General features: G+C 40.2%; 1 protein-coding gene across 14 annotated transcripts in view; it reads left to right on the top strand.

Annotated features, from left to right (window-relative positions):
- The window catches only part of DGKI (diacylglycerol kinase iota), a 542650-nt gene that overhangs the window by 298424 nt on the left and 229395 nt on the right, over positions 1–14831 (top strand). For all 14 annotated transcript variants that reach the window (XM_077469233.1, XM_077469236.1, XM_077469234.1 and 11 more), the window contains 4 exons: positions 9280–9354; positions 12882–12977; positions 13105–13187; positions 14256–14316. In XM_077469233.1, coding sequence (XP_077325359.1) covers positions 9280–9354; positions 12882–12977; positions 13105–13187; positions 14256–14316 — 315 coding nt within the window. The remainder of the gene's footprint in view (positions 1–9279; positions 9355–12881; positions 12978–13104; positions 13188–14255; positions 14317–14831) is intronic.

The following is a 14831-nucleotide window of genomic DNA, read 5'->3' as shown; positions in this document are numbered from 1 at the left end:
CTTGACTGGATACAATGGGGTATTGGCTGGTGACTGTATTTCTTTTAATGCTCCACTTTTGAGTAGAGCCTCCACTTGTAGTTCTATAGCTGCTTCCTGGGGCGCACTGAGTGGGTACTGTTTCTGCTGTGGGAGAACTGCTCCTGGAATCAGCTGTAGAGTAACCGGGGGTATGGGCAGAAGCCCAACGTCTGCTGGATGTGTTTCCCATAGCCCTTCCGGAAGGCTAGACAGAATTTGATCTATTTCCGGCGAGGGTGTATTGGACGGTTCTGGCTCTTCTTCCAAACATTGTATTTTATTACAGATTTCTATACCCTCTGGGTCATCTCCTATTGCTAGGGTGACCATACCATCTGGATGATAAGTAATGTTTGCTCCTATTTTCTGAAGAATATCTGCTCCTAATAAATTAGTAGGGGCTCCTCTGGAAATCAAAAAGCGTGACAAAAACATGTGATTCCCTATTTTTACTTTTAAAGGTTTAGTCAGTGGGGCATCGGACAAAAGACCGTCATAACCACTTATGGGTATGGTGTCACGGGATGTCATGTGTGGAGGGACTACTGAATCAGATAATAAGCTGCGTGATGCTCCCGTGTCAACTAAACAAGGAATATGTTTACCTTCCACCTTCATCAACATGTGGAGCATTTTATTCTCTGATTCAGCTAGGACTGGGGCAAGTCATGCGGTCGGATCGTCCCTATCGTTGGTACGCCTCTGTCTGTTGTCCCTCGTGTCTCTGTCCGTGTTTCCTTCCTGTTCGTCTTTTATTCTTTTCCTACAGTTTCTTTTTATATGTCCCACCTTGTTGCTGTAATAACAGGTAAGAGGTTTACGGGAGGAATTCCCTCCTTCATTGACCCGGGCAACAGTGTTAACTCCCGGTGTCCTTCTGGGTTTAGTTTCTGCTAAATCAGCCTCTATGCCTTGTGCCTTCTGCAACAATGTTCCTCTGTCCCGTATGGCTCTCCATTCGGGAGTACATGCCTTCAGTTTGTCACCTATTTGGGGTACTAGTCCTTCCATAAACTGTCGATTGAAAGCCCTAATGGTGACGGGTAAGGCTAAATCTAGACCTTCGTCAGCCATCATGCTTTCCATGTTGAGGTAAAATTCTGTAACAGTCTGACCTGGGGCCTGTTTTATGGGCGCTGTCGAACCCCTTTCCTGCTGTTTCCCTTGGCAAAATTCTCGTAACTGATTAATAAACAGGGGTCTAGAGTCTATATGACGGGGGTGGATTCCTGGTGGATTTGCCGCTGGATCCCCTTGTGGTCTATGTGGAGCAATTTCATTCATAAATTGATTAAACATCGTCAGTGTCATTTTATGTCTACACAAATCTTCCCCATCTTGCCAAGCTGCTTCATGTGTGTCTAGTAATTGTGTCACGAATCTACAGAATGCGGCAGGTTTTGCTACGGGATCAGGAGCATTCTGTATTAATGCCATAAGAGTGTCAGCCGACCAAGGTGTCCATGTCCTCAGAACGACTTGTTGAGTCACTGTAGGTGGCTGTCCTGCTTGACCCGCATTTGGATTATTTACTTGTATTACCCTAGTCCGACTGTGGACTGGAGCTACGGGCTCTGGTCTTTGAGCTCCGCAATGTACACATTCCTGTGCCCAGTCTGTATTCTGGGTACCGCATACTCGGCATACCCATCCTCTTCCTCTTAAGGAAGGATAAAGTTTTGGTCTTTCGTTACCCGGTGTGGTAGTGGTATAAGGAGGTGGAGTACCTTCCGTTTTTACTCCATCCTCGGGAGCAGAAGGGAGACTCTTGCGTCGGACCTTCATGTCCCATCAACCCTGTTCATGACAATACTTCCATCCCTCCTCTTTAGCCCTGTTGGAAACCTTAATTAAACATTGTATTTGTGATACCCATCTGTTCTGCAGGACCTCTCCCTGTCTGTCTCTCTTTATATTCTCCCAACCTTCTACACTTAGCCCATTTTCTCCATCCATTCCAAATTTCTTGAGAACCCTATTCGTGCCCTGTGCCTTGTCCTTCCCATACAACATAGTAATTATGTCTTTAACAGCATAACATTTCTGAGATTCCTCCTGGGGTTTACCATGTGTCTGGCCCATTTTGACAGTCCTGCCTAGGTGGCGTTTGGATCACTTACTAAGTGTCTCGTTGCCTTCTCCTCCTAGGGTGCCAAAATACTAAAACTTTGTCTGGGGTACTTATTCTGAAACCGAACTACTTTTACACCCCAACCAGATAATAAATGCGACTACTAATACAACAGAAACAATAATCACAATCATCACTTGTAGGTGGCCAAACACATATGACTAGATCTCCGGGACTTTGTGGAGACCTTATTCCCTTCCCTTTAACATGGAATTTCTCAGCAATCGTTTCTTATTCCTGCTTTATTGAGGCAGTCAGGACTTATACTTTCAACCCGTTTTTAGGCTCATGAATCAAAAAGCGTATATCAAACTTAAGTGTCGGACCCCCAAAGTACTCTTACGAGTTAAGGGCGCATTCCGTTACTCATTGGGATGATATATGTTTCAATTCACACCATACAAACAGGGCTTATCTCAGTCACAACAGACAGATGACAAGGAGACAGACAAGAAACAACGGTAACATAAGTCAAATATTAAATTCAAGACTCGCTTACTACAGAGGTTGGTATTACCTGAAGAACAATACAGACAGATCGGGTGGGCACAAATCTAAGAAGCACAGAGTTTATAAGAAAATAAAGCTTTTCTTACCTGCGCAGGTTTTGTCTGTGGTTCCTGATGTGCCCGACCTCTTCGTTCCGTCCTTATGTTCGTTCGCCTCTTGTAGTTTCTTTAGCGATGTCCCTGTTCGGGCGCCAAAATGTTAGGTGTGACTACTGCAAGTCACCTATTCATCAAGTTATGTTACCGTTTCCCAATTGTTATTAGAGTTCTTATCTAAGCAAGGAGACACGGAAAGAAGTTCTCAGTATATCTGCTCAGAAGGTCGCACCCAACTCTGAGGTTCTTTATTAACACAGCTCTTTTATACACTCAAAAGACAGGCGTTAGAAATGTTGAAACAAAACAACAATTTCCATAAAAGGCAATTTCTAAGTGTCTTCTGCTTTTAGAGTTGATGTGGCAGATGACCCTTAAGACATGGTTTCCTCTTATGTGTACGTGACTGCACCCATCCGGGCTTAAGGATGATGTGTCTTTAAGATACTGAGAATAAAACAGACGAGATAAGCATTTAGTGAAACATACTGTCAACCATCTTGGTTTCTTATACCTTGATCCTCACAGAGCCAAAACAGTTCTGTAGGATTTGAAAGAAGGGTAGAGGGTTAGAACCTCTGTTACATTGGCACTGCCACATATAAACTGACCAGACAGAGCCTAATGCTAGCCATACACTAAATCGTACGAAATTCTATCAATTATTACATTTGTTCTATTTTTGAATAATTAGTGGGTGAAAAATGATAATCGTTTTCATATTTTCCAAGCTGAAAAATTGAATGACGAGTTTGTGTGTATCACGAGCAGTAAAAATTGTTCGATTTTTGAATGTGCATGTGCAAGAAAACAGTAAGCTGGAAGTAAAATACTTCATTAAAACAAACAATTCTGACTCAATGACCTTTCCTCTACACACCAAAAAAATAAAAACGACATTGATCTAGCAGGGCATATAGTAACGAAGAAGCAAAAGAGGATCTATCCTTAGCTAATGCTTGTTCCTCCACCCAGCAGGAATACACGAGAAGGGAAGTGGAAAGGTCAAATATATTTTGTCACGTCCCATCTATGTGAACAACCCAAACGATAAACCGATTCATTTCTGTCCATTGAACGATTTATCTTTGGAAAGTTCATCACTACATGAGGGTAGACATGAGCTCTTTTCTGTTTTGCAAAAGTTCATTAGAACGATTTTATGTTTAGTGTATGGGCTAGCATTAGTTCAGGCACAGGCTCAATGTGCTGACAATCCATTTAAGCACTCCCGATGAAAGTGTGGCCTGAGCTACATTTACCGACCACCAGGTGGCGAAGGTTCAAGACTCATTGTTGTACTCACTACAAAACCTCTTGTTTTACATTGACTGTCTTTCCTTTGAACCCTTTTAGTAAATTCCCTTTAATTCCTATGACAGCTAACAATTAAGGGGTTATTTACAAAAGGCAAATCCACTTTGCACTGAAAGTGCACTTGGAATTGCAGTCGCTCTAAATCTAAGGTGTAGATCTGAAATGAGTGGAAGCTCTGCTGATTTTATCATCCAATCATGTGCAAGCTAAAATGCTGTTTTTTATTTTCCTTGCATGTCCCCCTTGGAACTACAGCAACTTTACTTCCAAGTGCACTTGCAATGCAAAGTGGATTTTCCTTTAGTAAATAACCCCCTTAGCCTCTACATCTGTTCTAAACTAAGGGGGTTATTTACTAAGGGAAAATCCACTTTGCACTGCAAGTGCACTTGAAAGTAAAGTCACTGTAGATCCGAGGAGGACATGCAAGGAAAATAAAAAACAGCATTTTAGCTTGCACATTATTGGATGATAAAATCAGCAGAGCTTCCACTCATTTCAGATCTACCCCTCAGATTTAGAGCGACTGCACTTCCAAGTGCACTTGCAGTGAAAAGTGGATTTGCCTTTCGTAAATAACCCCCTAAGCGTAGTGATTAGTGTATATAAGATATACTTCTACGTAGTTGTGTTCTACGGCCCCCTTAAATTAAATCTGTAGTAAACCAAACAGCTCCACGCAATGAATAGATCTAGATATGTAAAGGCAGATGAGCTTATTATTATTATACACAAATTATATAGCGCCAACAGTTTACGCAGCGCTTTACAACGTAGAGAGGGGACAGCACAATTACAGTACAGTTCAATACAGAAGGGACAGGAGGGCCCTTATAGGCTCTTATAGGTTCTTATAGGCTCTTATAGCTTATAGGCAAAGCTCAGCTTTAAAGATTTGCCTTTGTCATTGATTTGCTTTTGTCTTAGGTGGTGGTTGGGCTGCCTATCCGATAGACCTAACAGGAAGTCTAACAGCCAGCTGGAGGAATGCAAATGACAGGCTGGCAGCATTGCAGCAAATTTCTAGGTAGTGGCTTGGCATTGTCGGGAAGTGATGTTACTGCCCAGAAACATTCCAGGAGTTTCAAACAGTGAGGAATGATGCCAAACATAAAGAGATACCTACACTTTAAAGTGACAAATACAGTATGGCATGGTGCCTTCTAGAGCAGTACTTGGATGTGCGTGTGATGGTTGGAGTTTATTAATCCTGCATGTCTGTGTCACTGAATATTCTTGTATATGGGCTGTGTGCATGTGGTGGTTTTGTAATTCTGTATGATACTTCTTGGTTACCGACACTGAAGGAATGCTGAACCCAGAATACTGGCTGATGCAATGTGACGTCTTCTAATTAGTGTTATATCCCTTGTAGCTAATCTAGATGGAAATGGTAACATCGTGTGGAGAATTCCTTCTTTAGTCTTCCCTGGTCTCCCTTAATGTGGAGGTGACCATTTTGTCACCTAAGACAATAACCACTTAGTCTAATTACACTTTGTCCATTCTCCTTGCTTGATATATTGTCGGGGGAAAAGATTCCCCTTCAAGTGATTGGGTATGTAAAGTGAACATGTTAATAATCTATGTAAAAGCAGTATTAAACCCAAAAGCAAACATTTAATATATTGCAGTTCACCAATTCTTATGCCGTAAACACACGACCAAACTTTTCGACAGCAAAGGTGCGACGGAACAAATCCGCCGGACAAATCGATCGTGTGTGGGCTTCATCGGACTTTTGCTGTCTAAAAATCAGACGGACTTTAGATTTAGAACTCGAGTCCGGTCGAAAAATCCATTCGTCTGTATGCTAGTCCGACGGACGAAAACCGACGCTAGGAAAGCTATTGGCTACAGGCTATGAACTTCCTTATTCTAGTCCGGTCGTACGTCATCGCGTTCAAATCCTTCGCACTTTGGTGTGCTTGTGTGTGGCCAAGTCCGTTAGTTCGGAAAGTCAGTCGGTAAGACCGTTGGACCTAGTCCGTCGAAAAGTCCGGTCATGTGTACGCGGCATTAGATGTGATAGCTGCATTTGTTTTTCTTTTTAGGCTTTCTTTCTTCTATTGCCATCTGATAATCTGGCCAGTAAGTCTGTTGTTTTTGAACAGAACAAACTTTGTTGCCATTACAGAGATGAGACAATCCATTAACAATAGCAGAGGTGTTTAAAATAAACTTTTATTTAGTTATTTAAAGCCTTTATTACAAAAGGGAAAACAACTGTTGCTGTAACTGATTATCAAGTATTAGCCAGAGTTCATTTTCATTTTTTTAGAGTATTTAAAGGAGAATTATAGCCAAAGCTATTTTGGCCCTACTTCTCCTATGAATCACAGGAGTGCATTTCATCCGACAGCAGGCTAAAGACGCCGACCAGCACTTCAGTGACATTCCTGAGAGTTGCCGGATCCCTGCAGGCTGAAGACCGCTAAGTGAGTGATCTGTGGTCTTTGATCACTCCTTTCCTGGTCTTAGAGGTGGAGAGGGACAGCTGGGTTAGCTGCATCCATCTAGGTGAGTATGATTTTTTTTGTTTTTAATGCCAAACTTCTCTTTAAAATCTGCCAGTACAGCTAACCCAACCAGACTGATAATGCTGTTATCCAAAGGTGCCCCCTGTGCTCCTTCATTCAGAGTGGGAGCACTCTAATACAGGAGACATGTTACTGGCCAGATCACCAGGTGAAAAAGGAGGGAACAAAACCTCAAAAAGGAAAACGAGTGCAGCCACCACATCTAAGGATTGGTAAACTGCAATATATTACATTTTTGGGGTTTTATACTGCTTCTTTAATAATCCACCCATAGACTTGCGTTTGAGAATAAGCAGCAAAATGCAACTATAAAAAGCCTGCTGACAAAATGCCACATTTTTTTTTAAGTCAAAAGAATGACCTGTAAGCAAACATGCCATTTATAGGAATTGGGGGATTGATTTAAGAGACTTTAATAAGGAAGACTTGATAAATTGACATGCTCCGGGAATTTTGGAATGTGGTTTTCTTTACAGTTACTCTATTATACATTTTTCAAAGTTCCAACAATGATCTGCAGAATAGGAAATAAAGCCCTCAGAAGCTGATTGGCTGAGAGTGCAGAAATGCAGAGGTCAAAATTCTCAGGTTTAAAGAAGTGCACAGCTAGTGACCATATGAGGTGCCCTCTGGCCTCTTGTTATAGTGACCATATGAGGTGCCCTCTGGCCTCTTGTTATAGTGACCATGTGAGGTGCCCTCTTGTTATACAGCAGTGAGTTACCGAGAACTCAGATTAAGGTAAAACTGATGAACCTTCATATATTTGGTAATTTCTAGTGCTTTCCAAATAACATTAGCTGCTTATAGTCACCTAACTCATACATGCTACATGCTGCACATAAAACATGCTGCTTCTTATTAGTTGTAGTGCAGCGCCACCTAGTGGAAAAAGAACAGCAGCACAAAGCCTGGAAAAAAATTACAAGAGTTTAAGAAGTTGAATTTTATTTTCATGTGACATTTTATAGAACAGAACTACTCCCGAGTTCCAACAATCACAAACTTGTAAACAAACAACACAAAAAATGTAACAGAGGAGATATAAGATCATAGGTTCAACAAAAGCTGCTTATTTAATTTCCTTTCAGCGTGCTGATGATGGTGGAGGGAGAAACCAGGGAAGGCAAAATATGAGCAGATTAAACTTCAGCTTTAAGTAGTTGCACTGACTGCTCAGAAGTGGAGACCTATGGGTGCACAGTAGAAGTTTTGACTTTACTCCAAAAACAAATGTAATCAATGAACAAATCCAAATTTTGCTGTAGCCATATGTTTTTTTGTTCAAACTTCTCAGGGAGGTTACATTTTCCATCATTGGATCAGCTCATTTGCATTTCCAGTTTAGTGGACCTTATGTTGAAATATCAAGTTAAAGTGTACCTGTCACACACAGAAAAGGCAGTAATTGTGTGTACTGAGAACCAATATTATTACATTGTTACTTACATGCTTGCAAAAAAAAAAGGGGAGCTCTACGAAGCACAAGAAAATAATTTGTCTCCATATATTTTCCTTCATCAATCAGTTTAGCACAGGAAAAGGCTATCTTATGTGTTTTGTATTGCCATTTATTTTCATATAAACTTTGTGTAAGCATAGTCTGACTTACAAAACTTCAGGAAGGCAACCAATTAAACTTGCAGATTTAGGACAGCAGGATCGTTTAGTATGCAACAGCCTTATTTTTCCTATGCACTAGTTTTTGTAAAAGCTCTCCTAGGCCTCATTCACACTTGCTAATTGGGCTGTTAGATTGGGATTAGATTTGGGAGACCTAGCAGGGGTTTCCAGCGATTACCTGTGGGCAAAAGTCCCATTGAAAGCAATGGGAGGCTGACAGCTGCCATAGCTATTCGTGGCCACTGACATATAATGGCCAAAGCAGCGGTTACCTGTAAATGATTGGCTCTGGACAGAGATTTTGCCTCTCGGGCCGATCATTCCCAGGTAATCGTTGCTCGATCGTTGCAAGCAGCTGTGAATAGCTGCAGGAGCTGTTCGCCTCTCATTGCTTTCAGGGGGCTTCTGCCCACCGTTTATCACCTGGAACTCCCACTGGGTCTCCTGCACCTAATTGTTAGCAGCCCAAGTGTTTATGGGACCTAATTACTTATATTAAAACACCTGTACTATACCAATAATCATGGTGCTGTGACAGGTAAGGGCAGGAGCAGGAGCCCCCAAAGGTAATGATTTTTTGATGTAGTAAAAGGGCTCATGTGGCCAAATTATCATGGGGGAACAATAATGAGGCCTCCTTGTTAGATTTGGTTGGACTTGGGGGTAATAACCCAAACCTAAAGAAAAAAAGTATTATGAAGCCACAGGAGCTGAAAGCCCTTCATAGCCTTTATAGTCATTGAGTAAATAATTACAGGTGCACTTCAATCTCTGTTTTTACACGTTGCAGGGTAGTCTTGTGCTACCAATGTCTCTTCAGTGATTGAAGAACTGGAAAGCACAACACAGTATGTCAGCCAAAGTCCCTGCATCTAATTAGACTCACTGTGCCTCCGGGTTGGTATGTGTCTATACACCTCATACAGTATATTTGTACACTTAAAAAAGTTTTAAAAGCTGTACATAAGAGGACAGAGGTAAGAATTCAACAATAATGTCAGGTTGATTGTATGATATCCATGTTTCATGTCTAATTTTGCAGGTCAACTCCAAAAACTCCAGTAGGCGGAAGAAAAGGACGTCATTTAAGAGGAAAGCCAGCAAAAAAGGCTTTGAGGTAAAAACAAATAAATACATAAATACATTTTTTTAGACTTGCAATTAAGTTATTTTAAATTTTTATGCTTGTTATTTGTTTATGCATCAATGCATAGACAAATCTGAATTTTACAATACTATATTGGTTCTCATTTGTCTACCAAGTAACACAAACCTCAACTAAATGTAGCACTACATAAGCTTTCAGTTTAAATCAACTAAAGGTATTCTAGTTGCATCAAAAGCCAATAGCTGCCCTTGCGTCGTATTTGGTCCGTCGGACCAGCATACAGATGGGGATTGAGTCCGTCGGACAGATTTGAAACCTGTTCTATTTCTAGGTCTGTCTGAATTTTTTTAAAGAAAAATGATCGAACTATCCCACACACGATCGGATTATCCGATGGAATGATTCTGTCGGATCTATTCTGCGGGAAAGTCCGTCGTGTGTACGCAGCATTATAGTTTGTTTTGTAAAGAGACCACAGCCTGAATAGAAAAGCCTGTTCAATGTCAACAAGCTGACAACCTAATCTCTGTCTCTTGGCCATCTCGCTTCGTCCAACTTGGCCAAGATCTCTTGGCCATCAAGCTGGCCAACAGAGAAGGATGTGAAAGGAGTAGTTTCTCTGCAGATTTCTGTTACACAATTTATTCAGCTGAATGAAACTAAATGTTCAGTTTGGCTTTAAACATTAATATAGCATTCCTAATACAAGAGGGGAGATGCAAGTTGGACACCCTTTTCACTGCACAGAGGGGTCCAAAGCAGGAGGTTTAATTTTCATTTTGCCTAAACCAATACTGAAGTGTGGTCCACTGCATTTAGTTTTTTTTTTAATGGCTTATTTTCCTATAGGGGGATCACCTTTATTTTCACCTGGTGATCTGACCATCTTAGGATGACTATTCTGGATGGATGGAGGAGCAATGGAGACACCATTGGGTAGCAGCATTCTCAGCTTAGGTAGAGGGTAGTGCTAGATATATTAGCAGATGTAGATAGACTTGACTAACAGAAAATTAAAGCCGAACTCCAGCTAGCGCTTTTAAGCAGTTACAGTAGAGCAACAGTTTTTGTTTTTTTCCTTTTGGGATAGGGCTTATAAAAGCTGATCATGCAAAGCACCCATCTCAGTGTTAAATGGTTAGTCCCAATCTCCTAACTACCACTTTCTATGGACAGCATGGTCTGTTAAAAGAAGTTGAAAAATATCACTTACTATATAATACATTTAGAATTTTTTTTTTTTTTTACCTTCTATATAAAGGAAGAAAGACCAAAACATTAAAAGAACCATGTATTCCTTACTTTCTGTTATAAAATATCAAATACAAATGCCAGGATAGAGCAAACACCCACAAAATGACCCATTTTACAAAGTAGACACTTTAAGATGTCTAATTTTTGCCATCATTTTTTGGTAATGAAGAAAAATGATGGTATTAGGGTGGTCAAAAGTCACTCACTGAAACCAAGTAGTAACAACAAAATCCTTCCTTCCCACCAACAAAATCCTTCCTTCCCACCAATAGTGGTCATCAGTGGTATCTTAACCCATCCCCCTTTCATTGGTAATCAATTGCACTTTAATCACACACGCACACACCCTTTAAAAAGATCCCCAAATCATTGGTCAGTGGAATTTTAAAATCTCTCCAATCCCATTGTGCTTCATCTTCTCCATTGTGAAGGGAAGAGGAAGGCTCGCAAATGTAAATACAGGAACATTTACAGGAAAATATAGCTGTGGCCGGGATCACAAAGCAAACATCCACTCTGGCTGTCTGCATTTTGCTTGTGATCTGCAGTTTCTAATAACCATTTAATTCTAGACCTACAAAAGGCGCACTGGCTGCCCATGCCTGTTTTCTGCATCACGGGCCATAAATTGTGCTGCAAATTTACTGTCTGTTTTTTTTTTTTTTTTTACTAGATGGCAGTAGTAGCATGATTAAAGTGTATACCGTTTTATTTTATTTTCGATTGATTACTAAAGGGTCTATGCCACTATCAAGTTTTTTTTTATATCAAGTTATGTGCCCAGCTGGGGAGATTTCCCTTCATGTCCTGTCTTGGAGATACAACAGGAAATGAGAGGATATCTCTCCAAAGTGAACAGAATTACTATCTTGGAGAGTTGCAATAGGCTCCCATTAGATAATTTTCCTTCAGCTATTGCTATGACGCTGTGATGACAACTCAGAATATTTGGATTTCCCCTTACTTATTGTCTCGGTGCCAATAGTCACTTGGGCAAATAGAGAGGCAAATTTCTCCAATATGGGCACAGACCACAGAAAAAAAAACTAAAAAGGTATAACCCTTCTCTACTGTCATAAAACCATGAATCAGATTGAGACAGAAGTACAATTAAATCACACTTGTTTATTAATAAACATAAAAAGGTAAATAGAAAAAGCGTAGTCAAGCATAGTCAGAGTCCAGTAACCAGATCGGGTAATCAGCCAGGCCAGAAGTCAGGGATCCAAGAAGAGCAACAGCAAGCAGGATAAGGAGCCAGAACAGATGTCTTCAAGCCAGTCTTTAAACAAACCACAGGAGATGGTTTCTAGTGATGTGACCAAAGCGAAGGCAGAGGTGAAGTGAGCTGGAAGGCTTTAAGTAGGCAGGTCAGACGAGCATGATCAGGAACAGCTGGTAACTGTGGAGAGAGAAGAGAGCTGGCAATTAGCTGACAGCTGAGCGGCCAGCTCAGAGAAGGAAGGGCTAAGCCAGCCATGACATCTACTCTATCAAAAAACTGCATAACAATTTAAGTTATACAGAGCTAACTGGATTCAGTTAGTGCCTTACCAGCTAGTCATTAATTGAAGAGAATGGATAGTTCACCAAAAAGTTATATCTCTTAGTGATTTCCACTGTGAACATTCCCTGTCATTGTGTTTGTGTACACTGTAAAGTCTTAGGTGTCACCGGCCATGCTGGGATTTTTCTTATGTTGATAAACAAAATAAAAACCCAAAAGAGAACATCCATCTCCCTCCTGACCTGGATTCTCAGACACAGAAATCTAACTCCCATGGTCCTCAGTAGGAAATAAGAAACCCTTTTATATGAAGACTTAAAATCATTTAGGTAAACTAACCCTGTATGAAAAAGGATCCTGTTCTCTTTGTATTGCTTCTTTTGTGTGAAATCCATGTTTTTTTTGCCAGTCATTCGGCTTTCCTAATAAAAACTGACCACACTAGGCAGGACAACACACCATGGTTAGTTCTTTAGCTGTGCTGGGAACTCAGCCTGCTCTGCTCCACTGATCAGACTTGTCCTGCACGGCCTTTCACTGAGAAGCTTAGTGTACTGCTGTTTCTCCTCCCCCAGCTGTTATTCAGCTGACAACAGAGGGAATGTGATCACTTATAAAAAAGGGAAAAAAGTTTTAGAATTTTTTTTAATATCTATACACAAATGTTTTCCCTTTTATTTCTATTTTAAATTATATGGATTTTTAGAAGGTGAGGGTTAACTTATAACTAGTTGTTAGTTGTTAGTAAACCTAAACTCTCTCCTCTGCTATACAGGATATTAAAGGCCGGGCCTTTGTTATAAAACCCATCTCTTCGCCCCTCATGAAACCATTGCTGGTCTTCGTTAACCCAAAAAGTGGAGGAAACCAGGTAAAGATGGCTCATATGAAACATGTTTAACTCTTTTTATTCTTTACTAGATATAGTTACTATTAATTTGATTTCTGTCCTTGGTTCTCTGCCTTGCTGGCTGTACCATCGTTGTATGTTTCTCTAGGGTACAAAAGTGATGCAGATGTTCATGTGGTATTTAAATCCACGGCAAGTCTTTGACCTCTCTCAGGAGGGGCCTAGAGAAGCGTAAGTACCCCTTTGGCTCCATCATATGTTATTGTAAACTTGTGCTGAGCAGGGCTTTATCACTTCTTTAAATTATTATTTGTCATAATTTAGTAATAAAATTAAGACTTTACTGTCATTATATAAAACATACAACAAAATTTTAATTTTGCAATCCCTGAAGGGTTCATTAAATAATACAGTTACACAATATTAAAAACGTGTATATATATATATATATATATATATATATATATATATATATATGTATATGTATTAATAATTAAACATACAGTATGTAAAAAAAAAAAGTCTATATATTATTCAAAAATAAAATTTATGAAAATTATGGAAACAATGTTGGCAATATAAAAATCAAGTGTGTAGAGCATAATGCCCTGTACACACGGTCGGGCATTTCAACCACAAAATCGGTCAGATTTTTCTAGACAGATTTTGGCCAAAACTTGTGTTGCAAGTTGTCGGAAAATCCTATCGTTCAGAACGAAGTGACGTAAATCACGTACAATGGGACTATAAAGAGGCCAGCAGCCAATAGCTTTTGTCTCGTAATTTATTCTGATCATGAGTGGCACTTTGTCCGTCGGAATTCTCTACACACGATCGGAAAAAGTCAGATTCGATTTTGTTGTCGGAAAATTTTAGATCCGGCTCTCAAACTTTTTCTGTCGGAAATTCCAAAGGAAAAAGTCAGATAGAGCCCACACACGATCACATTTTCAGACAACATAATCCGTAATCCATAATCATGATCAGACCTTTTATGTCGGAATTTCTGACCATGTGTACTGTAAACTTGCTTGTTGAAAACAGGTTGACCTGTGGTGTCCTTAGGCTATATCAGCCAGATAATTGCTGTATTTTACTCATCCTCTCCCCACTCCTAGCAGGAGCTGGAGAGACTGCGAGGAGGAGTCTGGGACATACTATGATTTCTTCACTATGTTAGCACACTTTACAGATGTTGCCTAAATCTCTAGCATTTTATATGGCCGTTTCATTTTAAGCATCCTGTCTTTTCATTTGACATACTAAAAAAACACCTTATTTTCAATTTTGATGTTTCAGGCTAGAATTGTATAGAAAAGTGCCAAATATACGTATTCTTGCCTGTGGTGGTGATGGGACGGTAAGCATTCAATATCTGTAGCAATTTATAAAATTCACTATAACACTGCACCCGGATGCATGGGCACAGATAGCTACTTTAGGCTCAAGAATAATCAGAGCTGAGAAAAGTGACAAAATGCACATTTAACGGTGCTATAATCAGCACCAACATAAACAGAATTCAGTGTATTCCCAGCCGCTCGCTATGAGCTGGCTTGCGTTCCAATGGCTGGAAGTTGAGCGGAGTACAAACTGGAAGTGACGTCAATGATGGCGGAGCCTCAATACGTCATCAGTAAATTTCTGAAGCCTGTTGATATTGGTGTTGACTTTAGCACCATTAAATGTAAGTTCACATTTTGTCACTTTTTTGTACTGGTAAATTTACATTAAAACACTACTTTTTATCACTTTCTCTGGGTGTTTTCTGTGATACTTTATGAGAGAGAGGTATCTGGAGAGACATGGTTGGGGAACCCTCTACCACAAGATCTCTACTTTTGCTAATTTCACAGTTTTTAGAGTGGTCTTACC

This window comes from Lithobates pipiens, unplaced genomic scaffold, assembly GCF_037356315.1.
Source record: "Lithobates pipiens isolate NorthernLeopardFrog02 unplaced genomic scaffold, aLitPip1_a1.2 Scaffold_8, whole genome shotgun sequence".
Classification (NCBI taxonomy): Eukaryota; Metazoa; Chordata; class Amphibia; order Anura; family Ranidae; genus Lithobates; species Lithobates pipiens.
The sequence above is the reverse complement of the archived record's forward strand: the minus strand, read 5'-3'. Positions and strand labels throughout refer to the sequence as shown.